The sequence below is a fragment of the Rhinopithecus roxellana genome, chromosome 12 (assembly GCF_007565055.1).
Source record: "Rhinopithecus roxellana isolate Shanxi Qingling chromosome 12, ASM756505v1, whole genome shotgun sequence".
Classification (NCBI taxonomy): domain Eukaryota; kingdom Metazoa; phylum Chordata; class Mammalia; order Primates; family Cercopithecidae; genus Rhinopithecus; species Rhinopithecus roxellana.
This window is the reverse complement of record NC_044560.1, coordinates 27,245,859-27,270,727: the sequence shown is the minus strand read 5'-3', so window position 1 is coordinate 27,270,727 and position 24,869 is coordinate 27,245,859. Positions and strand designations below refer to the sequence as shown.

Sequence of the window (24,869 nt, the reverse complement as noted above, 5' to 3'; positions counted from 1 at the left end):
AATATGGGTTCCATCCGTTTTGAAGAGATTATGTTGTGTGTTAGGGAAGGAAGAAAAATACTAATTGTTGCTCCTTGGAGTTGTGTTTTATTTTATTTTTTCTTTTTTTATTCCTCCCTGGGTAAGACTGAGGAAAGGAGTTGTGTTTTCTTTCTTTTTTTTTTTCTGAGACAGAGTTGCTCTGTCACCTAGGCTGGAGTGCAGTGGTGCGATCTCAGCTCACCGCAAACTCCGCCTCCTGAGTTCAAGCAATTCCCCTCCTTCAGCCTCCCTAGCAGCTGGGATTACAGGTGTGTGCCCCCATTCCTGGCTAATTTTTATATTTTTACTAGAGACAGGGGTCTCATCATGTTGGCCAGGCTGGTCTCGAACTCCTGACCTCAAGTGATCTGCTCACCTTGGCCTCCCAAAGTGCTGGGATTACTGGCTGAACCACCGCGCCTGGCCAGGAGTTGTGTTTTCAATGAAAAGATGAAGGTGGCATGCTGAACCCACAGCGTTCTAAGGCAGTATTTCTCAGTGGGGCTGGTTCAGCCACCAGGAATCGTTTGACAACATCTGGAGACATTTTTGGTTGTCATGGCTGGGGTTGATGTTACTGGCATCCAGCGGGCAGAGAGCAGAGATGCTGCTAGACATCCGACAATGCACTGGGCAACAGGACGTGCCCTGCCCCAAATGTCAATGGTGCTGAGGCTGAGAAAGCCTGTTCTAGGCCACGCCAGGGCTTGCAGTGTGACCTTGGCTGAGTCATGTAAGTCTCTAGACCCATCTGTGAAACAGGGAGAGAAATCTGTGCCCAGCATGTTTCACAACATTATGGTAAGGATTTGTGTAATGCAGGGAAGGTGCACACGTAGCAGAAGGCAAGGCCGACATGCACAATTAGGATCTGGCCGCCCTAATGATGGGGGGAAGCAGAACGCTGGCAGAGGAGGGCTTCATCGGGTGGATCAAGATGCACTTTATGCCTGGGCATGGTGGCTCACTCCTATAATCCCAGAACTTTGGGAGGCTGATGCGGGCAGATCACCCGAAGCCAGGAGTTCAGGACCAGCCTGGTCAACTTGGTGAAACCCCGTCTCTACTAAAAATACAAAAATTAGTCCGGTGTGGTGCTGCATGCCTGTAGTCCCAATTACTCAGGAGGCTGAGGCAGGAGAATCTCTTGAACCTTGGAGGTGGAGGTTGCAGTGAGCTGAGATTGTACCACTGCACTCTAGTCTAGGCAATAGAGCAAGACTCCGTCTCAAGAAACAAAACAAAACAAAACAAAAAAACAAAAACACCAGCCTGGACAACATGTGAGACCATCTGTCACTACAACATTTTTTAAAGAAAGTTAGCCAGGCACAGTGGCACACATATGTGGTTCCAGCTACTCTGGAGGCTAAGCTGAGGCAGAGGGTCCCTTGAGCTTGGGTGGCAATGGCTGCAGTAAGCTGCAATCGATCCACCACAGCCTGGGTGGCAGATGCATTTTATTGTTCTCTTCCAGGAGAACAGCAGTGTGCACTTCTCCAATAATGTCATCTTCCAAATGGGGTCAAAGCAGAAGCTTCTCCAAAAGGGAACAAACAAAAAAAGGCAGAGTGACACTCGCCCAGCACCACATAGATGTTAGATGCACTCACATTCCTTATTGAATCTAAGCCACAAAAAGCCCTGCAAGAGCCTGTCTTATTTCACAGGAGGAAGCTGAGCTTCAGAGAGGTAAAGTGACTTGCCCAAGATCCTACAGCTTCTAAGCAGCAGAATGGGAATTGGAACTAGGTTGGTCTGATTCCAAAGCCCATTACTTGCTACCACTGGAGACAGCATCCTGCCTCACCTCCTAGGACCTCAACTTGTGTTGGGGGAAGTGTGGAGTGCGCACGGTTTCCTGGTGGACTCTCTTGTTCTTCGTTAGACCTTCACTCTCCTCGCCTTTTGGGAGAGGACAAAGCCAGGCAGGCCCGCTGCTGATGAGGAATCTCTGCTCTGTGACCGCAAACTCTAGTTTTTGCCCCAAATAGCAGAAGGGAAAGTGAACTTCAACTCTTTTTTTTTTTTTTTTTGTGAGATGGAGTCTCTCTGTCAATCAGTGGCATGATCTGTGCTCACTGCAACCTCCAACTCCCAGGTTCAAGCGATTCTCATGCATTAGCCTCCTGAGTAGCTGGGATGACAGCTGCACGCCACCATGCCTGACTAATTTTTGTATTTTTAGTAGAGATGGGGTTTTGCCATGTTGACCAGGCTTGTTTTGAACTCCTGGTCTCAGGTGATCCGCCCGGCTCGGCCTCCTAAAGTGCTGGGACTGCAGGTCTGAGCCATCGTGCCTGGGCAGATTTCAATTCTTAAGACTTGAGTTCAAGGCTGGGCGCAGTGGCTCAAGCCTGTAATCCCAGCACTTTGGGAGGCCGAGCCGGGCGGATCATGAGGTCAGCAGATCGAGACCATCCTGGCTAACACGGTGAAACCTCGTCTCTACTAAAAATACAAAAAAATTAGCTGGGTGTGGTGGCGGGCGCCTGTAGTCCCAGCTACTTGAGAAGCTGAGGCAGGAGAATGGTGTGAACCCAGGAGGCAGAGCTTGCAGTGAGCCGAGATTGAGCCACTGCACTCCAGCCTGGGCGACAGAGCGAAACTCAGTCTCAAAAAAAAAAAAAAAAAGAGACTTGAGTTCAAGTGTTTTTTGTTTTTTTTTTCTTGAGACAGAGTCTTGCTCTGTCACGGAGGCTGGAGTGTAGTGGTGCGATCTTGGCTCACTGCAACCTGTGCCTCCCGGTTTCAAGCGATTCTTTTGCCTCAGCCTCCCAAGTATATGGGACAACAGGTGCCGGCCACCACGCCCAGATTTTTTGTGTATTTTATTAGAGACGGGGTTTCACCATATTGGCCAGGCTGGTCTTGAACTCCTGATCTCGTGTTCGCACACCTTGGCCTCCCAAAGTGCCGGGATTACAGGCGTGAGCCACCGTGCCTGGCCCAGTTCAAGTCTTTGATCCATCAGTTTTGAGTGTGGTGGTCTGGACAAGCCACTTATCTTCTGGGCCTTTGTTTCCTAGATAACCATCCAGACCTGGATTGCAGGATAGTTGCATGGGTAAGAAAATGGGTGGGAAAGAATTCTGTAATCTCCCTAGGATCGTGCAAAGGTGAGGAAAATTGGGTGGGGGTGGGGGCAGAATCCCATGGGACTGGATGTCAGAAGACGTGGGTTCCAGTCCCAACTCCATCCCGTACTCCCTTTAACAGTTTGGACTCATTTATGGTCTGTATCAGCACTACAGCAAGCAACTATTTCTTAAGGCCCATATTTTATCTTAAAGGTTCATGTGAATTTGGCATTCTGCTTTGTATCTTTGTTTTAATATAAAAATAATGTTTGTCCTGTATGAGAACACTGAACAAACACCTGCTGTGAATTTGCTGTGTGACCTTGGGTCAATTCCATAGGCTTTCTGGCCTGGGGTGCCTAGCTACAAACAGGAAGAGGAACAAGTCATGCAACCTCTCTGATTGGACCTGTGTCAGGTCATATGCCCATCCCTGAGCCAATTGCTGTGGTGGGGAAGGGGATGCAATATGTTGATTGGCCAGGCCTGGAGCACGGGCTCCAGCCTTGGTCCTGGGCCATGAGGTTTCACTCAGAACCTCTGGATCCGGTGGGGCAGCGCCTGCACCGAAATCCAGTTTTCTGTGCTGGCAGGGGAGGAAAGAGAGGCAGAGGAGGCAGAGTGCAGGAAGCCGCTACAGCCCACTTCCCTCCCTGGAGCTTAGTGCTTCATTTATATGTTGTTTGACAATGATGTCATGTGTCAGGTTCTAAAGTGGGCTAGGTCCTTGAGGTCTCAGTAGGGCAGGGAGACGCAGATGCAAAATTCTTTCTTTTTTTTTTTTGAGACAGGGTCTCACTGTTGCCCAGGCTAGAGTGTGATGACGTGATCTTGGGTCACTGCAGTCTGTACCTCATGGGCTCAAGCGATCCTCCCACCTCAGCCTCCTGAGTAGTTGGGACTACAGGTGCGTACCACCTCGCCCATTTACTTTTTGTATTTTTAGTAGAGACAGGGTTATGCCATGTTACTCAGGCTGGTCTTGAATTCCTGGACTGGAGCGATCTGCCTGCCTTGGCCTCCCAAAGTGCTAAGTGCTGGGATTATAGGGTTGAGCCACTGCGCCCAGCCTACTTATGGTTTTTCGGGCCCTAGATGTTAGGGTGGATTGCTAATAAATCTCTCATCAAGATGTGATTTGCATAGTTGTCATTTTATTAGAATATTAATTTCCTTCTGTGACCTTTCCAAGTCTGAAACGGTCCCGGAGACTTCTCTTGGTTAGTTATTTGCAATCACCTGCAGGAGACACAAGAAAATCGTCAGGTTCACCTAACTGCAGAGCTGTGCGCGGCAGTTTCCTGTCTCTTTCTTGCTGGGCTAAGCTCCTCAAGTAAGTTACAGGCAGCCCACACTACAGTATATCCTGCCTGAGGAGTTCGGATGACGTTTTGAAAAAAAAGATGCAATCACAGCTTTTCATTGACCTGTTAGGGTCTTCCTACAAAGGGGGTCTTAGCCAGGAGTCCTGTGTGGGCTTCAGGGTAGGGAGCCTTTGAACCCCTAACACTTATATTCCAAATGTGTGGATGGCATATTTTTAGATTTCATTTGTTTCTCAAATCAAAACTGCTATTTACAAGGCAGTTATGCAATGTGGTTGGCGCTGTAACTGTTTCCAGAGGCTGTTGATCAGTGTCTGTTAAACTTTTTTTTTTTTTTTTTTTTGAGACAGTCTCACTGTGTTGCCCAGGCTGGAGTGCATTGGGGCAATCTGGGCTCACTGCCACCTCCGCCACGCAGGTTCAAGTGATTCTTGTGCATCACACTCCCGGGTAGCTGAGATTATAGTCATGCACCACCATGCCTGGCTAATTTTTTTGCATTTTTAGTAGAGACAAGGTTTCACCAGGTTGGCCAGGCTGGTCTCGAACTGCTGACCTCAAGTGATCTACCCGCCTCAGCTTCCCAAAATGCTTGGATTACAGGCGTGAACCACCGCGCCTGGCCTGTTAAACATTTTGATATGCCAACTTCATGATCCAGGACTGTAAACGGCAGGAGATCCACCTGCTACAGCACAAACACTCAGACCAGTGTGCAAGAATTATGTTCAAGGATGTTCACTGCACATTGTAAGAGTGAAAAATAGGAAACATGAGAGCTTCGTTTATTATACTCAAACTATGGAATACTATTTAACTGTTCAAAAGAATGACATGTACGTACTGACATATAAAATGTGATAAGGTGCTAAGTGAAAAAATGTTGTAGAACAGTATGAAGACTCAGCCTATTTTTGCTTAGAAGACAGTGTCTCTCTTTCTCTCTATGTATAGATACATATGCACATAAAGTTGAGAAGACCACACACCAAGCTTTTAACAATGATTGGCGGGGCACGGTGGCTCACGCTTGTAATCCCAGCACATTGGGAGGCCGAGGTGGGCCGATCACCTGAGGTCAGGAGTTCGAGACCAGCCTGGCCAACACGGTGAAACCCCATCTCTACTAAAAATACAAAAATTAGCTGGGCATGTTGGTGCATGCCTATAATCCCACCTAGTTAGGAGGCTGAGGCAGGAGAATTGGTTGAACCTGGGAGGCGGAGGTTGCAGTGAGCTATCAAGCCACTGTACTCCAGCCTGGGCAACAGAGCGAGACTCCATTTGAAAACAAAAACAAAAATAAAAATCAAAACAAAAACAATGATTACCTCTGGAGAGTGGAATTGGAGATGTAAAATGAGGCGGGACTTCTACTTTTTTACTTAATACACTCTTATATTCTTTTAATATTTTTACACAGAGTATGTATTGGCTTGTGGTAAAAGAATAAAAGCTAAGGATTGCTGAAGTTTCACGTGTGACTGTCATTCAATGGACATTTGCTGAAAGGATGAATGCCCCAGGCCACTTGTCTCCTCTGCTTCTCTGCTCTTATCTTTTGCTTGTACTTCCTGACCTTGGTTTGTCACCTGTCTGGGTTTATCCAGGCAGGGGCTCTCAGGAACCCCCAGGGCTCTAGTGGTACGTGACTCCAGGCTGCACACACTGTATCCCTGGGTTGGGGCCACTGCAAGTTGTCACGAGCCCCTCCGCCGCTGCCAGGGGCAGCCCCTACCCAAGGACAGCTGGTTGCTTGGCTCTCTCCCTTCTGAAACCTGTTACTGGGCATCTGTGCCTGCCCCGACTGCTCTCCCATGAACACAGGGCCTCTGCCCAGCTGCCTTGGGAGGCGTGGTGCCCTGTGGATCCCTGCTGCCATCTGGCCATGCTTCGGGATCTGGCCTGCTCTGTTGTGCCTGTGTCTGTGGCTGGGAACAGCTGACACTGGGACAAAAATACTGGGACAATTGCCCCTGCCCCTGCTTCTGGTTCCCTCGGTGCTTCCAGGACCAGCTGCTCTGCCACAAACACCATAACTCCCATTTGCTGTAGCGCCTAAATAGTGGAGGAGTCCTTGTCTAGTTCAAGTCCCATTTTACAGAAGAGTAAACTGAGGTGGTCCTTCATCGGCACAGAGTGTCTGACTCTTCCCTCCCAGCATCCAGTACTAGGCATGGTGGCTCCTCTGCCCTCTCCCGGGCACTCGTTTCTTTTTTTTGTTATTTTTCTTTTTCTGAGATGGAGTCTCGCTCCGTTGCCCAGGCTGGAGTGCAGTGGTGTGAACTTGGGTTACAGCAACCTCCACCTCCCAGGTTCAAGTGATTCCCCTGCCTCAGCCTCCTGAGTAGCTGGGATTACAAGCACGTATCACCACACCCAGCTTAGTTTTACATTTTTAGTAGAGATGGGGTTTCCCCATGTTGGCCAGGCTGGTCTCGACTCCTGACCTCTGGTGATCCACCCATCTTGGCCTCCCAAAGTGCTGGGATTACAGGCGTGAGCCACCAGGCACCCCTTCCTTGTGATGGAGTTTGTGTATCCATGGCTGCTCCTTAATATTGATGCCAGTTATTATTATCATTATTTTCGGAGACAGGGTCTTGCTATGTCACCCAGGCTTAAGTGTATTGGTGTGACCTTGGCTCAATGTAGCGTTGGGCTCGCAGGCCTAAGTGATCCTTTCACTCAAGCCTCCCAAGTAGCTGAGACTACAGGCACGCACCACCATGCCTAAGTAATTAAATAATTTTTTTTGTAAAGACAGAGTCTCGCTATGTTTCCCACGCTGGTCTTGAACTCCTGGGCTCAAGCAATCCTCCCTCCTCGGCCTCCCAAAGTGCTGCGATTATAGGTATGAACCATGGCACCTGGCCTATTATTTTTAATAAATAATGTTAATGCTTATTGTTATAAACAAATGTGTGTTCATTGTTAAAAGCAAATTGAGTTATTGTGGAAGCTGAAAGGAGACAGCTCTCTGAATTTACATTTACAAGATAGGGAACCAATTTGGCTTTATTTGACTGGGATGGTCCCAGAGTAAAACAGGAAGTCCTGCATCCTGGAAAACCTCTCAGTCTTGCACAAACCGGGATGGCTGGTCACCCTACAGAATAGCTGGAAGACCCCTGAGGGGGACTAATTTCCAATAATTAATGCTATGGGGGTCTCAAAGAATCAGGTTTTGGGCTTTGCAGACAAATATACCTGTTCTAGCACTGGATGGTGGAGTCTGGGCCACGCACACATACACAAAAATAAAATCACCATTCCTATGGCACTCACTCTTTTTTTTTTTTTCACTTGTCCAGGCTGAAGTGCAATGGTGCAATCTCGGCTCACTGCAACCTCCATCTCCCAGGTTCAAGGGAGTCTCCTGCCTCAGCCTCCTGAGTAGCTAGGTTTACAGGAGTGCGCTACCACAGCTGGCTAATTTTTTTGTATTTTTTAGTAGAGATGGGGTTTGTCGTGTTGTTCAGGCTGGTCTAGACCTTCTGACTTTGCGATCTGCCCACCTCGGCCTTCCAAAATGCTGGGATTACAGGCCTGAGCCACCCGTGTCCGGCGGAACTCACACTTAATATGCCTGAGGAGTGTCCGACCTCTTTGGACAAGGCCACCCTCTATGTTGCTTTTCACTCAGCTTTACCCACACGGAAATTTTGGGGTCCCATGGGGGGCCCAGCAGTTGCCAAGGTCTGCAGCCTCCTCCAAGCGGTTCCCATCTAGCTCTCAAGAGGAAGGAGGGGGTTCTCAGTCACCAGGTGGGCATGGCACTCCCGAGGCCAGGTGGGCAGGGCAGTGCCCTGGGGCTTAGGCTGGTCCAGTTCTTACCGAATTGATCCAGTCGATGTAATTGGAGACCCGTGTGAAGACGGAGGGCTTGTGGTAGTAGTTGCAACTGAAGCTAGACCCAAAGCTGACGATGCCATGCACCTCCCACCGGCCGTCAGGCGCCTGACAGTTCAGCGGCCCGCCGGAGTCTCCCTGAGGAAGGCCAGAGTTATAGAAGGGTAAAGGGAGAGGAAGGGGCTGCCCATTGGAACCATTGTTCTCAATGCATTTCTATTGTTCTGCTGCAGGTCACTGTCCTCTGCAGCCGGCCCTTGTGGTCATAGCCCAAGGTGGTACCATAATTCTAACAAGAGCCAACACTTATTCTTCCTGTGTGGCCAGAGCTGAGCTAAGCATGTTCTATACCTTATCTCATTAATCCCCACAAAATCCTGTGAGGTAAAAATCCATAGTCTCCCCAGGCCACTGAAGAAGAGAAAATGGAGTGTTGAGAGGTTAGGACTTGCCCAAGGTTGCACAGGCAGTTTGTAAAGGAGCTGAGGCCACATCCCAGAGTTCAGGCTCTTCCCCATTGGCTCCGTCTTCCCGCGGGTGGGGTGGTCTGTGTGGGCAGAGTGTGTAGGGCACAGTGTGATCTGAAGAGAGTGTGGATCTCCTTCCTATTCCATCCCCACTTCACTGCTAAGTCCAACACAGAGCAATTCCTGGTGGTTAAGTCTCCAGGAATGCTTCCGTGGCAGCTACCTGGAGGGTACATGCTGGGCCATTGATGAGAGTAATTCAACAGAAAACCCAGAAGTCATCCTAGAAAGGTCCTAAGCCAGGGAATACTTTCCTTTGGCTCCCTTCCAGCATAGAGGAAAGGATATGGAATGACAGTAAGGAGAGACCTTGATGAGACCTGGGAAGGACTTCCCAGCAGTGAGAGGGGTGGACACGACAAGGAGAATCTCAAAACAAGAACAAACAAGAACCAAGATCAAGTTTTTTTTTTTGTTTTTTTGTTTTTTTTTGAGTTTCACTCTGTCACCCAGGCTGGATTGCAGTGGTGTGACCTCAGTTCACTGCATGGGTTCAAGTGATTCTCCTGCCTCAGCCTCCTAAGTAGCTGTGACTACAGGTGCCCGCCACCATGCCCGGCTAATTTTTGTATTTTTAGTAGAGACAAGGTTTCACCATGTTGGCCAGGCTGGCCTCCAACTGCTGACCTCAAGTGGTCTGCCCACCTTGGCCTCCCAAAGTGATAGGGTACAGGCATGAGCCACCGTGCCTGGCCAAAGATCAGGTTGTGATAAATCTGGAACATATTTCTGGGTACTTCTGCCAGGAAGTGGGAGGATGGATCTATGGAGGGATGGACTTTGATAGCGTTATCCCCAGTCACATTTTGTCATGGAGCGGGGCCCCTGATTTTGGTACTCACGTTGCAGCTGGAGATCACGCCATCACCCTCAGCACAGATCATACTGGTTTTCACGGTGCTGCCCAACCAGCCAGAGCTGGAGCAATTGGCACAGTCCACAACCAGCAACCGGCACTGCTGCAGGACATCAGGAAGAGCCCCGTTGGCTGAATGAGATAAGAGAGAAGGCATTAGGGATGCAAGGACTCCTGAGAAAAAGGAAGTGGTTGTCCAGTACTGGGTTGCCCTTGTTACTGTCTTCCATCCATTGCAATATGCGAACGGCTATGTTTGTCTATACTGTGTCCTCACGGTTGATTGGTTCAGCAGTGAACACCTGACTCAAGCTAAGCCAATGAGCTCCCTCCCCTGGGATCCTGAGATGGGGTCTAAGAGATTCCTGTTTCAGAGGACGTAAATCTGGGAAGCTTTTGGCAGTGACCGACGTTTTGTTTTATGTGGAGAATGAAGTAGACTCACAAAGAAAAGAAATTCCAAGAGAGGGTTTCCTGAGTTTCTTACAGGCTTCCAGCCCCTGATTCTAGCCTGGCTATATCTCGGCCCTTGTTTTCAAACTTTTAAATCCTTATAACAATTTCCCTTTTTTTGTTGAGCTAACTCCGTGGCTTTCTGTCACTTATCTGAAATAAGAAAGTGAGCCTCCTGGCAGTTAGAGCCCCCTCCTTGGGAAAAATATGCAGGTGTGGTGAAGGGAGGGCTTTCATAATGGCCCCCAATGACACAGCCACCATCACCTCCATTACTGTTACCACAGCTATGAGTGGCAAGGATGATCTTAACATAATTCTTCACTTCTGATTGAAGCGTAGGGAAGTTAAGCGTCGGTCAGGCGCAGTGGCTCACCCTCTAATCCCAGCACTTAGGAAGGCCAAGGTGGGCAGATCACTTGAAGTCAGGAGTTTGAGACCAGCCTGGTCAACATGGTGAAACTCCATCTCTACAAAAATACAAAAATTAGTCGGGCGTGGTGGCACTCGCCTATAATCCCAGCTACTTTGGAGGCTGAGGCAGGAGAATCGCTTGAACTTGGGAGGCAGAGGTTGCAGTGAGCCTAGATTGAACCACTGCACTGCAGCCAGGGCAACAGAGCAAGACTCTGTCTCAAAAAAAAAAAAAAAAAAAAAAAAAGAAGTTTCTGGCTTAAGACCACTAATGAGTAATTAACACTTGTATAACATTTTGCAATGTAGGACAGATTTTCAACTTTCACCTCTTTTGGTCTTCACCAACAGTGTTTCCATTTTACAGATGAGGAAACTGAGGTTCGGAAGTGACTTGCCCAAGGTTCACCGTGACCAACAGAGCTGGGCCTAAAAGCCAAGCATTTGGATGCCTCCCCGCTCTCACTGTCTCAGATGAACTGCATCTGCCCCAGGGTTGTCTGGAGAAACAAACAGGTGGTTGTGCTTCTATCTTAATAAGCATGAAATGCCTCTTCCACCACCGCTCACCGCAGGATTTCATGTGTCCTTGTGTTTACAGGTAAGCCAGTCAAGAGGGCAATGGGGATTTATTGGAGGGGATGCATGTGGACGTACCCCTGGAAAAACATGTCATTATACTTATGGGTTTATGTCATTAGGGAGAAATGTCATAATGTCGTTATCACTCATAATGTCATTATGGTCATAAGGTCGTTATCACTCATCCCTTCCTATAATCTTCTAAACCTCTGGTGATTTCACAAGGGAAGGGCGGGAACTCTGTTCCTCTTGGTGGCTACAGTCATTGGATCTCTAACCCCTGGAGTCTATGTCAAAGGAGACCCGCCCTCAGCCAGGTTCTGAGCAGCAAGACCGAATGGCACAGGGGACAGCTTTTGCTATGGGGCACGGAGGGTCCGATGAGGGCTCCAGGGGCCTCAGGTCACAGAGGAAAATGCTGTTCTGAACTCTATGGGCCACAGAGAAGATGTCACATGGTGTCTGTAACTTTCTTTCCATCATAGGGACAGTGACAACAACTAACACACAGCACCTACCACATGCCAGGCTTCCTATGGATTATCTCCTTTAATCCTCTTGCCAACTCTGTGATGTAGCTGCTATTATTATGCCCGTTTTTTTTTTTTTTTTTTTTTTTTTTTTTTTTTTTGAGATGGTGTCTCACTCTGTCCCCCAGGCTGGAGTGCAGTAGCAAAATCTTGGCTCACTGCAACCTCCACCTCCCGGGTTCAAGCGATTCTCTTGCCTCAACCTCCTGAGTAGCTGGTACTACAGGCAAATACCTCTACACCTTGCTACTTTTTAAGTATTTTTAGTAGAGATGGGTTTCACCATGTTGGTCATGCTGGTCTCCTGACCTCAAGTGATCCACCCATCAGGCCTCCCAAAGTGCTGGGATTACAGGCATTAGCTATGACGCCCAGCCAATTATTTGCATTTTATATATGATTAAACTGTTGCATTGGAGAGACCTAGTAATGTGACCGAGGTGTCACAGTCATGAAGTGGGAGAGCTGACATTTGAACCCAGGCAGGCATCAGCCTATGCCATCCCGTGTCTCCCAGGCAGCCACACACCCTGGGATGACAGGTGAGAGGCCCTGGCCAGACGGGTGACATCACCTCCCTTCCCTCCCAGGCCTGGGGGCTCCTGGCTCCCACTTACTCTGCAGCCTTCCACAGCCCGTGACATAGCAGGGGTAGTTGTTGGGTAGAATGGTGCCAGCAGGAGGGAGGCAGGCCAGCTGGATCTTGTCGGTGAGGGAGACGGGGTTAGCCAGTTTGAGCAGGGCAATGTTGTTCCTGCATCAGTGCAGAGGCAGAGCATGAGGACACGGTTGACTTTTCCTGCCCTGTGGTGCTGTGGAGGGCTCTGAGACCTTGTCATCATTCCCTGTACATTACCCTAGCTTGCTCTGAGTGGCAGGGCCCCAGGGCATCTTTAAAAATGCAGAGGGCCTTGTTTAAAGGAGAAAGGCAGGAGAGATTGTGTCCTACTCCGGGGACAGTCACAGGGTTGACAGCACTGTCCCTGTGTCTCCAGGACTTGGCATGAAGTAGATACACGCTCAGCGGACAGGGACCCTGCAGGCTTGACTGGCAGCAAACCCAGGTCACTCTGGCAGTCTTTGCTTCTCCCTCCCCAGGTCACATCCCCACCCCAGACATCTTTGATGCTGGTTCCACCTCTAAGAGGCCAGAGTTGCTTTCTCCTCCCTATAGAAGAAGAAGAATGGGTGGGGTGTGGTTGAGACCCTTGCTTCTGTGAGACCCTCATCTGTTCCCTGATAACCTCATCCCCAAGTGCATCCAGACAGTAACGAACCCTTTGGAGATCTGGTTGGAGTTCCAGTTCTGGTGCACCACAATCTTAGAGACACTGATGGCCAGCGAGCCGGACTCTGCAGTGTAGAGGTTGTGCTGGCCCAGCACCACGCGGTAGGTCCTGGAGAAGCTGAGAGAAAGGGGGCCCAGGGAAAGGGTCACCTCCAGAGGCTTGGCTTTGGATAATGTTGGGATAGACCCAAGTAACTGGCTGCTGCATGAGCCACTAGTTGGGGCTTGTGCTTGGGGATCTTTTCTCCCCTGGGACAATCAGTTAGTTATAATAGAGCCTAAAGTATATAACCTAAGAACTATGATCATATAATAATTGTTACTATACTAACTATAAACTATAATATAAAATAAATGTAATAACACAGACTGTAGGATTATGGAGGGAATGAGATGAACACAGAGAAAACAGGAGTCATTTGCTCTGAAGGACATTTTTCCCACCTTTCATTTTCAGATGGGGAAACTGAGGCCCAGAGAGGCGTAACCTGGCCCACAGTCCCACCGTTAGTGAGAAACCAGAACTAGAAGCCAGGACTCCTGACTGGAGGCCTCTGTTATTTTCCCCAAAACCTCCTAGAGCTTATGATAAATTAGATGGGAGAAGGGATCGCTCCTGGAAGGAGTCACATGGACCCAGCAGACGCTCCCGTGAGTTCCAGCTGTGATGAGCAGAGGTCACGGACAATGAAGAGGGTAAGTGAACAACGTTGCAGAACCTCGTGGGCCTTCATAATTAGTCTATAATTCAGAATTAGCTTTCACTGGGCATTTACTAAGTGCCAGGCCCTTTAGTAAATCAACTCATTGAATTCACACTCAATTCTGTTACTCCATTGTTTTCTGCAGGTGATGGTATTGAAGCTTTGAGAAGTCAAGTTGTTCGAGGGAACCCAATTCCAGATCCAGAGGCCACATGTAGTTTCCCCAAGAGGGCAGAGATTAGGCCTTCCCCTTCTCCTCATCCACCCTCAGTACCCGGCACAGGACACACCATCCATGCCATGTACTGACATTGATGGGCCAGCACACTGAACCATTGATTGACTACAGCTTGCATCTCGGCCAGGCTAGTGGTTATTTGCAAGGCTGCTTTATGTAGCATGGTTCAGGCCATTTGAGCCCTCAGCTCAGAAATGAGCATCGACTGGTGAGTAGGCCAAGCGCCCAGGGAATGGCAGTTACCTGATGCAGTGGGCAGCCGTCAGGACCCAGTTGTTGGCTATCAGGGACGCTCCGCAGATGTGGTACCAATTGCCAGTGGAGCTGTACTGCAGGGAGGCCTGGGGAGAAACACTGGAGCTCTGTGACTATGGCTGAAAAAGCAGGGCCTCCCTGCACTCCAGTTTCCCAAGAACAGGGCTGGGACTAGGGTAAGGGGGAGTGAGGCACTCACCTCAGGTGTACAACTTAAGGGGGCACCCAAAACCTCAGACGTCACAATAAAAACATGTTAATGCAATCTATATTAAAACGAATCAGGCCAGGCATGGTGGCTCATGCCTGTAATCCCAACACTTTGGGAGGCCAAGGAAATAAGATCACTTGAGTCCAGGAGTTTGAGAACAGCCTGGGCAACGTGGTGAAACCCCATCTGATAGGTTTGGCTATGTCCCTACCCAATTCTCATCCTGAATTGTAGCATAATCCCCACGTGTCGTGGGAGGGACCTGGTGGGAGGTAATTGAATCGTGAGTGTGGTTACCCCATGCTGTTTTCATGATGGTGAGTTCTCACACGATCTGATGGTTTTATACGGGGCTTTCCCCCACTTTTGCTCGGCATTTCTCCCTGCTGCCGCTGTGTGAACAAGGATGTGTTTCCTTCCCCTTCTGCCATGATTGTAAGTTTCCTGAGGCCTCCCCAGCCATGCTGAGCTGTGAGTCAATGAAACCTCTTTCCTTTATAAATTACCCAGTCTCAGGTATGTCTTTATTAGTAGTGTGAGGAAGAGCTAATACATTGTCTCTATTAAAAAAAAAAAAAAAAAAGCCCAGAATTAGCTGCTGGGTGCGGTGGTGCATGCCTATAGTCCCAGCTACTCAGAAGGCTGAGGTGGAGTATTGCTTGAGCCCAGGAGTTTGTGAAGCAGCCTGGGCACCATAGCGAGAACTTGACTCTACCAAAACATTTTTAAAATAAAATAAAAATTAACTGTGAGTCTCGGTGCACACCTGTAATCCCAGCTACTCAGAAGGCTGAGGTGGGAGGATTGCTTGATCTCAGAAAGTCTAGGTTGCAGGGAGCCGTGATTGCTCTGTGCTCAGCCTGGGTGACATAGCAAAGGCCTGTATCTGCTCTGCCCCCGACAACAAAAAGCAACAACAAAATTAACGCAAAAAACCTGGGATATAAAAAATGAAAAACATATGGACAATTGAAAAGTAACTGTTCTGCCAGGTATAGTGCCTCATGCCTATAATTCTAGCACTTTGGGAGGCCGAGGTAGGTGAATCCACCTGAGGTCAGGAGTTTGAGACCAGATTCATGTCATCCTTGGCTCCTGTCTTTCCCTCTGATCCCTCATTCAAGTCTATCAGCAAATCCTATCAGCTGTAGCTTGGGAATATGTGGAGCTATTGCTACCCCTTGGTCACTACCTCAACTGTGTGTCCCAGTCCTCCTCTCTTCTCAATGATCACTCCAGTCTCCCATCTCTTTTCCCCGCTCCCACCCACATTTTCTCAACACAGCAGCGTGAATGATCCTTTTTGAATGGAAGTCAGATGACTTCTCTTCTCTGCTCATGCTCTCCAGTGACTCCCCCTTTACAGTTTATAAGACTGTCTGATGACCTACTAGGCCCTCTGTGGCCTCTCTGACCCCATAGGCTCCCACTCTCCTCTCCTCGAGCCACACTGACTTCCATGCAGTTCTGCAAATACACCAAACCCACTTCTGCCTCAGGGCCTTTGCACTGGCTCTTCTTACTGCCTGGAATATTCTTGCAAATATCGGTGTAGCTCTTTCCTTCAGTTCCTGTTGGTCTCTGCTCAATGTTACCTTCTCCATGAGGTCTTCTATGACCACGATATCCCCAACAGTATGCACACACACGTACATGCACGCTCATGTACATACACACACAGACACACTTGCCTCCTTCCTCTTGCTCTGCGTTACTCTTCATCATAGCATCTTGCATTTTCTGGCATGTTATGAGTTTAACCATTCAGTTGTTTATTGTCTCACTCCTCTGCTTTATTTTATTTTTATGTTTTGAGATGGAGTCTTGCTTTGTCGCTCAGGTTGGAGTGCAGCGGCACCATCTCGGCTCACTGCAACCTCTGTCTCCTGGGTTCAAGCGATTCTCCTGCCTAAGCCACCAGAGTAGCTGGGATTACAGGTGCCCACCACCACACCTGGCTAATTTACTTGCATTTTTAGTAGAGACAGGCTTTCGCCATGTTAGCTAGGCTGATCTCGAACTCCTGACCTCAGGTTATCTGCCCATCTCGGTCTCCAAAAGTACTGGGATTACAGGTGTTTGAGGCACCGTGCCTGGCCACGCCTCCACTTTGATAAAGTCTTCATGAATTTTTTCCCCCCACTGCTATGTGCCAGGTGCCTAGAACAGTGCCTGGTACATACTGGGTCTTTAACAAATACTTACTGATTGAACAAGTGAGTGAATAAGCAAATGAATGGAATGAAAGAGATCACCAGGGGCGAGTGATCTTGTCTCCTGCTTGTCTAGTTTCCCCATGAAGACAAATCCACTCATGGGAACATGAGACTGCATAAGTGGACCTGACTCCCCTGCCCCCCGGCTCCTCACTTTTTTGTTTTAAAATTTTTCAGGTTAAAAAATGGTTTCTAGGCAGGGCACAGTGGGTTGTGCCTGTAATCCTAGCTACTCAGGGGCTGAGGCAGGAGAATCACTTGAACCCGGAGGCGGAGGTTGCAGTGTGTTGAGATGGCACCACCGCACTCCAGCGTGGGCAACAGAGTGAGGGTCTGTCTCAAAAAAAAAAAAAGAAAGGAAAAAAGAAAAGAAAGGTTTCTGTTTAGATTGACAGTTTAACAGGTGTGGGGTAGAACTTTTAAGTGGTGGAGGCTGGGCACCGTGGCTCATGCCTGTCTTCCCAGCATTTTGGGAGGCCGAGGTGGGTTGGTCACTTGAGGCCAGGAGTTCTACACCAACTTGCCCAACATGATGAGACCCCGTCTGTACTAAAAATACAAAAATTAGCGGGGCGTGGTGGTATGTGCCTGTAATCCCAGCTACTTGGGAGGCTGAGGTAGGAGAATCGTTTGAACTCAGGAGGCAGAGGTTGCAGTGAGCCAGGATGGCGCCACTGTACTCCAGGCTAGGTGACAGAGTGAGATCCTGTCTTAAAGTAAATAAATAAATAAAAAGAACTTGAAGGTGGTGACATTTGACACTGTTTTAGTCTCTAATAAAGCTGTTCCATGCCCTTCCTATTCCTTCCTTCCTCCTCCCCTGTCTTTCAATTCCCTGCCACGGCCAAGCAGAGGGGAGGGAGGTGACAGTAGGGCATGGACTGCACTGATCGGGCTTCCTATAACTGTGGGGAACGATGACCTGTTTGTTGGCAGATGGCAGATGCCTGCTTTTCTCTGAACGTTCTTGTTTTTAATTAGCCGTTTGGCATTTCTCGTTTGTGTGACATTAAGAGGTCTCAGATGAACTGGCTTTAAAAAAGACGTTTAAAATTAGAGAAAGTGAAAAAAGATACTTCAAAGGATGTATCCCCCCATTAAAGAATGTGCTGAAACCATCCAACAGATGTGAAATTAGTCCACGTAATACGTATTATTTGTGGCCAGCAAAGTGTAGCTAAAAGAACAAGCACTGAACCAAATTTGAATCCTCATTCCCCCCATGCTAACTCAGTGCCTTTGGGCAATTCTGTAACCTTTCCAAGTCCCAGTTGCCTTCTCTGGAAATGTGGAGCAAAAGCCACCGTGCAGGGCTCTCAGGGTGACTAATACTATAATGACAATAGCTGGTGGGTGGGATGGCTCACTCCTGTAATCCCAGCACTTTGGGAGGCTGAGGCAGGTGGGTCAGGAGTTTGAGACCAGCCTGGCCAACATGATGAAACCCCGTCTCTACTAAAAATATGAAAAATTAGCTGGGCATGGTGGTGTTCACCTGTAATTCTAGTATTCGGCAGGCTGAGGCAGGAGAAATAATTACTTGAACCTAGGAAGCGGAGGTTGCAGTTAGCTGAGATTGTGCCACTGCATTCCAGCCTGGGTGATGGAATGAGACTCTGTCTCCAGCAGAAAAAACAAAATTGCCTTAAAATATTGTTCATTTTGGTTAGTGAGGTTTTTCTCTTTTTTTCTTTCTTTTCTTTTTTTTTTTTTGTGACGGCTAGCTATGTTGCCCATACTGGTCTCAAATTCTTGGGCTCAAGCGATCCTCCTGCCTCAGTCTCTTGAATAGCTGGGATTAACAGTGTGTGCCACTGCGCCCGGCTGGCTGCTAAGTTTTGTGCTACCCCATTACATTTTGCCCCGGAGTGAATGTCTTACTTGCCTCATCTGGGTCCCCACCCAGCTAGCTCCGCCTATGATCTCAGTAAAAGAATTTCCCCAGGGAAACAGAAGCACAAAGCATAGGGACTCTTCACAGACCAACATTCACTGGTTCTCAAGGCAAGAACACCTTTGTGCAAGAGGGTGAGGAAGTATATTTGTAGGCAGCAATGATTAGTTCTCAGCACAAATGCGCCCGGTGCTGTGGGGCCCTGTAGCAGAGACACTGTGGCCCTTCTTCCAAACTCTCAGGCAAAAAACACTGTGGGACTGTGAGAAAAGCAAAAGAACTGGCGAAAGTACACAAAGCCGAGTATATAAATTGTGAGTCTGGGTTGAGTGGCTCATGCCTGTAATCTCAGCACTTTGGGAGGCTGAGGCAGGAGGATCACTTGAACCCAGGAGTTCAAGACCAGCCTGGGCAACATAGTGAGATGCCATCTCTAAAAAAAAAAAAAAAAAACTGGGTATGGTGGCATGCATCTGTGGTCTCAGCTGGTAGGGAGGCTAAGGTAGGAGGATCGCTTGAGCCTAGGAGTTTGAGGTCGCAGTGAGCCATGATTTACCAGCCTCTGTACTCCAGCCTGGGTGAAAGAATGTGACACTGTCAAAAAAAAAAAAAAAAAAAAAAAAAAAAAAAAAATTACTATGGCTGAGCACAGTGGTGGGTGCCTGTAATCTGAGCACTGTGGGAGGCTGAGGCAGTGGATGGCTGGAGCCCAGGCGTTGGAGGCTGCAGTGAGCTGTGATCGTGCCGCTGCACTCCAGCCTGGGTGACAGAGCAAGAGTCTGTCTGAAAAAAAGAAAAAAATGTGAAATATCTGCCATCATTCTATCAATGACTGTTTTGTTTTTTTTTGTTTTTTTTTTTTTGTTTTTTTGATGGAATCTCACTGTATCACCCAGGCTGGAGTGCAGAGGTGTGATCTTGGCTCACTGTAACCTCCGCCTCCAGGGTTCAAGCAATTCTTGTGCCTCAGCCTCCCAAGTAGCTGTGACTACAGGTGCCCGCCACCATGCCTGGCTAATTTTTGTATTTTTAGTAGAGGCAGAGTTTCATTATGTTGGCCAGGCTGGTATCATACTAGTGACCTCAGGTGATCACCTGCCTCGGCCTCCCAAAGTGCTGGGATTACAGGCACGGGCCACCGTGCCTGGCCTATCATTGACAGTCTCTTAAGGAGCAGATGAATGGCGCTGGCCTCTCTAAACAGTGGCTGCTGCATGGGCCACCCTGAATGCTCAAGGCTAGTGGGCTGCTAGGTGCTCCTCCTGTTTAAGTTAGAAACTCATCCTGGTTCAGCTGGGTTTGCTCCTAAAGCAGTTTATATCAATTATGCTTGCAATAGTGAAATTTGATTAAATATGTAACCAATGAAATATAAGTTCAGAAAGAGAGTTGTGAAACAAAGTTAAATGCTTGGAAGAGACTGGATCATCATGATTCCTAAAAAATTGCGTTGAATTAGTGTCTGCGAGAAAATGGAAAGATTGGGGGGAAAAGTCCTAAAAGTCAGGATGGGCTCATAACTCAGATTGCGTTGTGAACGTCTCAAAGTTACTGCTCTGCTTTAAAGAAATGGACTTGCAGATGAGATATTATGGGGCGTGGTTTATGTGAAAAAGACAGTTAAGAACTCAATAAATTGTTTACATAGTCTAAGATGTCTATATGTTCACAACATATATGTATGATTTAAAATAATTTCTTTATAACCAACTTTTCAATTACTCAATCCCAATTACATCAGATAAATGGGATTTTACTACACTTGTTTGCGTCAATGTAAACTTTACACAGTTCTCTTAAAATTCCCACCGTTAACACCTCTTAGTAATTTGTGCCTGTGCCCCACTCGGCAGTTTAGTCTTGATATCACTATGATTACATGAACTTAAGAAAACCTTTTTTTCATTGGTAGCATTGATTTGCCTGTAGTTACAGATGAATCTGCACAAATAGCACTGATTGGTTCCTTAAAACAGGAATGTTTGCATAGGTAGCCTTGAATGGTTCCTAGACTTATGGTACATTTGTAAACAAGCCTCTGATTGGTTAATAGAGTAAGACTATATTTGCTGCCTATGGGCAGTAGGAAGGGGGCAGCTCCTTACTGCAGCTGGAGGAGGCACCTCTCCCTCCTCTCCCAAGTTTGGCCAAAGTCACAGAAATGTTTTTTTTTTTTAATTCAGAGTCTTGTTTTGTTGTCCAGGCTGGAGTGCAGTGGTGCAATTTCAGCTCAGTGCAACCTCTGCCTCCTGGGTTCAAGCAATTCTCCTGCCTCAGCCTCCCGAGTTGCTGCGATTACAGGCATGTGCCGCCACACCAGGCTAATTGTGTATTACTAGCAGAGGCGGGTTTCACCATGTTGGCCAGGCTGGTCTCAAATTCCTGACCGCAGGTGATCTGCCCACCACGGCCTCCCAGAGTGCTGGGATAACAGGCATGAGCCACTGCGCCCAGCCAGAAATGTATCTTATTGGTGAAGTTGCCTGTGCTGCTCTCTGAGTCCCATCAGTCCTCACTTTGCCAGCACAGTAGACCCCATGGTGGAAGGGCAAAGGGGGCATGTAAAGGGAGTGGGGCAGGGACAGGGGGAAGTACAGTGTGGTTGACTCACCTGCCAGGGTCAGCTGTTGGGTGTCGCTTCTTCACCTCCAACCACCCTAGTCACAGAAGGCGGGTAAGTGGGGACCCCACAACCGAGCGCTGTGAAAAGAGAAAGGGTCTTGAGTCCAGGAAGCAGCGACCCACACAATTTAAACTACACTTGCTGCATTCTGAACCCCCAAATAGAAAAACCTTGTTCTCAGGAGGCTGAGGCAGGAGAATGGCGTGAACCCAGGAGGCTGCGCTTGCAGTGAGCCATGATCCCACCACTGCACTCCAACCTGGGTGACAGAGTGTGACTCCGTCTCAAAAAAATAAATAATACCCTTGTTCTAGAAGGATCCCAGGAGGTCATAGAATCCTGCTCTTTTCTCCAATTCTGTGAAACTCCATTCCAGTTTTCTTATGATTACGCGTCTGAATGCAGTGGGGGTTCGGTGGGGGCAAGACGGGAGGACAGGAAGATCCCATTCCCAGCCACACCAGGAGATGGGAAACTAGTGGCTCTGGGTGACAGGGCTTACGTCCAGCCACCAAAGCAGACAGCAGCAGGGTCCTAATCATGGCGTGTCCGTGGGAGTTCTGTCAGTGTGGCCCTGAATAAGGCCCTGGTTTTATGAGGAACTTATCAGTGAGAGATACACTAGGAGCACGCAAGATGGGGATTTTCTCAAAGCCCAGTGGAAAAAAGAGCTTGTGTCCAGATACCTTTTTTCCCCATTTCCTCCCAACTGTCACCCTAGAAATACTTTGAAAAAGATGCCAAGGGTAGATGTTGGAATATGGGTTCCATCCGTTTTGAAGAGATTATGTTGTGTGTTAGGGAAGGAAGAAAAATACTAAGTGTTGGTCCTTGGAGTTGTGTTTTCTTTTTTTTTTTTTCCCTCCCTGTGTAAGACTGAGGAGAGGAGTTGTGTTTTCTTTCTCTCTTTTTTTTTTTCTTTCTGAGATGGAGTCATGCTCTGTCACACAGGCTGGAGTGCAGTGGTGTGATTTCAGCTCACTGCAACCTCTGCCTCCTGGGTTCAAGCAATTCCCTTGCCTCAGTCTCCCTGGCCGCTGGGATTACAGGTGTGTGCCACCATTCCTGGCTAATTTTTGTATTTTTAGTAGAGACGGGGTCTCATCATGTTGGCCAGGCTGGTCTCGACCTCCTGGCCTCAAGTCACCTGCTCACCTCGGCCTCCCAAAGTACTTGGATTACAGGCTGAGCCACTGTGCCCAGCCAGGAGTTGTGTTTTCAATGAAAAGATTAAGGTGGCATGCTGAACCCACAGCGTTCTAAGGCAGTATTTCTCAGTGGGGCTGGTTCAGCCACCAGGAGATGTTTGACAACATCTGGAGACATTGTTGGGTGTCATGGCTGGGGTTGATGTTATTGGCATCCAGCGGGCAGACAGCAGAGATGCTGCTAAACATTCGACAATGCACTAGGCAATAGGACTTGCCCTGCCCCAAATGTCAACGGTGCTGAGGCTGAGAAAGCCTGTTCTAGGCCATGTCAGGGCTTGCAGTGTGACCTTGGCTGGGTCATGTAAGTCTCTAGACCCATCTGTGAAACAGGGAGAGAAACCTGTGCTGAGCATGTTTCATAACATTATGGTAAGGATTTGTGTAATGTGGGGAAGGTGCACAAGCAGCAGAAGGCAAGGCCGACATGCACAATTAGGATCTGGCTGCTCTAATGATGGGGGGAAGCAGAATGCTGGCAAAGGAGGATTTCATTGGGTGGATCAAGATGCACTTTATGGCCAGGCATGGTGGCTCACTCCTATAATCCCAGAACTTTCAGAGGCTGAGGCTGGCGGATCACCTGAGGCCAGGAGTTTGAGACCAGCCCAGCCAACATTGCAAAACCCTGTCTCTACTAAAAATAGAAAAATTAGCCGGACATGGTGACACACACCTGTAATCCCAGCTACTCAGGAGCCTGAGGCAGGAGAATCACTTGAACCCAGGCGTCAGAAGTTGCAGTGAACCAAGATCGCACCTCGCCTGGGTGACAAGAGCAAAACTCCATCTCAAAAAAAAAAAAAAAAAAAAAGGCCAGGTGCACTGGCTCACGCCTGTAATTAATCAGTCATGATGGCACCTGCCTATACTCCCAGCTATTCGGCAGGCTGAGGCAGGAGAATCGCTTGAACCTGGGAGGCGGAGGTTGCAGTGAGCTGAGATCAGGCCACTGCACTCTAGCCTGGGCAACAGAGTGAGACTCTGTCTCAAAAAAAAAAAAAAAAAGAACAGCCTGGAAAACATAGTGAGAACCCCCTCAGGCCCCGTCACTACAAAATTTTCTTTAAAAAGTTAGCCAGGCATGGTGGCACACATATGTGGCTCCAGCTACTCTGGAGGCCGAGGCAGGAGGGTTGCTCGAGCCTGGGTGGTCAAGGCTGCAGTGAACTGCAATCAAGCCACCGCAGCCTGGGCGACAGATGCATTTTATGTCCTTCTCCAGGAGAATAACAGTTTGGACCTCTCCAATAACCTCATCTTCCAAATTGTGTCAAAGCAGAAGCGTCTTCCAAAGGGGAACAAACAAAGGCAGGGTGACACTCACCCAGCACCACATAGACATTAGATGCACTCACATTCCTTATTGAATCTAAGCCTTAGGAAACCCTGCAAGAGGCTCTCTTATTTCACAGGAGGAAGCTGAGCTTCAGAGAGGTAAAGTGACTTGCCCAAGATCCTACAGCTTCTAAGCGGCAGAATGGGAATTGGAACTAGGTTGGTCTGATTCCAAAGCCCATTACTTGCCACCACTGGAGACAGCATCCTGCCTCACCTCCTAGGACTTCAACTTGTGTTGGGGGAAGCATGGAGTGAGCATGGTTTCCTGGTGGACACTCTTGTTCTTCGTTAGACCTTCACTCTCCTTGCCTTTTGGGAGAGCACAAAGCCAGGCAGGCCCGCTGCTGATGAGAAAGCTCTGCTCTGTGATCACAAACTCTAGTTTTTGCCCCAGTCAAAAAAGCAGTGGGGAAACTGGACTTCAACCCTTAAGACTTGAGTTCAAGTCTTTGATCCATCAATTTTGAGTGTGGTGGTCGGGACAAGCCACTTATCTTCTGGGCCTTAGTTTCCTAGATAACCACCCAGGCCTGGATTGCAGGATTATTGTATCGGGAAGAAAATGTGTAGGAAAGAATTCTGTAATCTCCCTAGGATCATGCAAAGGTGAGAAGGATTGGGGGCGTGGGAAGACCCCATGGGAAGGATATCAGAAGATGTGGGTTCTAGTCCCAACTCCATCCCATACTCTCTGTAACAGTTTGGACTCACTTATGGTCTGCATCAGTCACTACAGCAACCAACTATTTCCTATTTCTTTTTCTTTTCTTTTCTTTCTTTTTCTTTTTTTGAAGAGTTTCGCTCTTGTTGCCCAGGCTGGAGTGAGGAGTGAAGTGGCATGATCTCGGCTCACCACAACCTCTGCCTCCTGGGTTCAAGCGATTCTCCTGCCTCAGCCTCCTGAGTAGCTGGGATCACAGGCATGCACCACCACATCCAGCTAATTTTAAAATTTTTAGTACAGATGGGGTTTCTTCATGTTGGTCAGGCTGGTCTTGAACTCCCGACCTCAGGTGATTTGCCTGCCTCAGCCTCCCAAAGTGCTGGGATTACAGGCGTGAGCCACCGCGCCCAGCACCAACCAATTATTCCTTAAGTCTAATATTTTATTTGGCATTCTGCTCTGTGTCTTTGTTTAACATAAAAAGAAGGCTTGTCCTGTATGAGGCCACTGAACAAACACCAGCTGTGAATTTGCTGTGTGACCTTGGGCCAATCCCACAGGCTTTCTGGTCTGGGGTTGCCTGTCTA

At 48.3% G+C, this 24,869-nt stretch overlaps 1 protein-coding gene across 1 annotated transcript; it reads right to left on the bottom strand.

Annotated features, from left to right (window-relative positions):
• Positions 1-4,318: 4,318 nt before the first annotated feature.
• Positions 4,319-21,611, bottom strand: LOC104677706 (chymotrypsin-like elastase family member 2A). Its single transcript, XM_030942902.1, is given in 8 exon segments — positions 4,319-4,340; positions 8,264-8,416; positions 9,648-9,793; positions 12,258-12,394; positions 12,918-13,046; positions 14,114-14,211; positions 21,058-21,146; positions 21,572-21,611. Coding segments are annotated over 8 exon segments (810 nt in total). The 3' UTR covers positions 4,319-4,322.
• Positions 21,612-24,869: the final 3,258 nt, after the last annotated feature.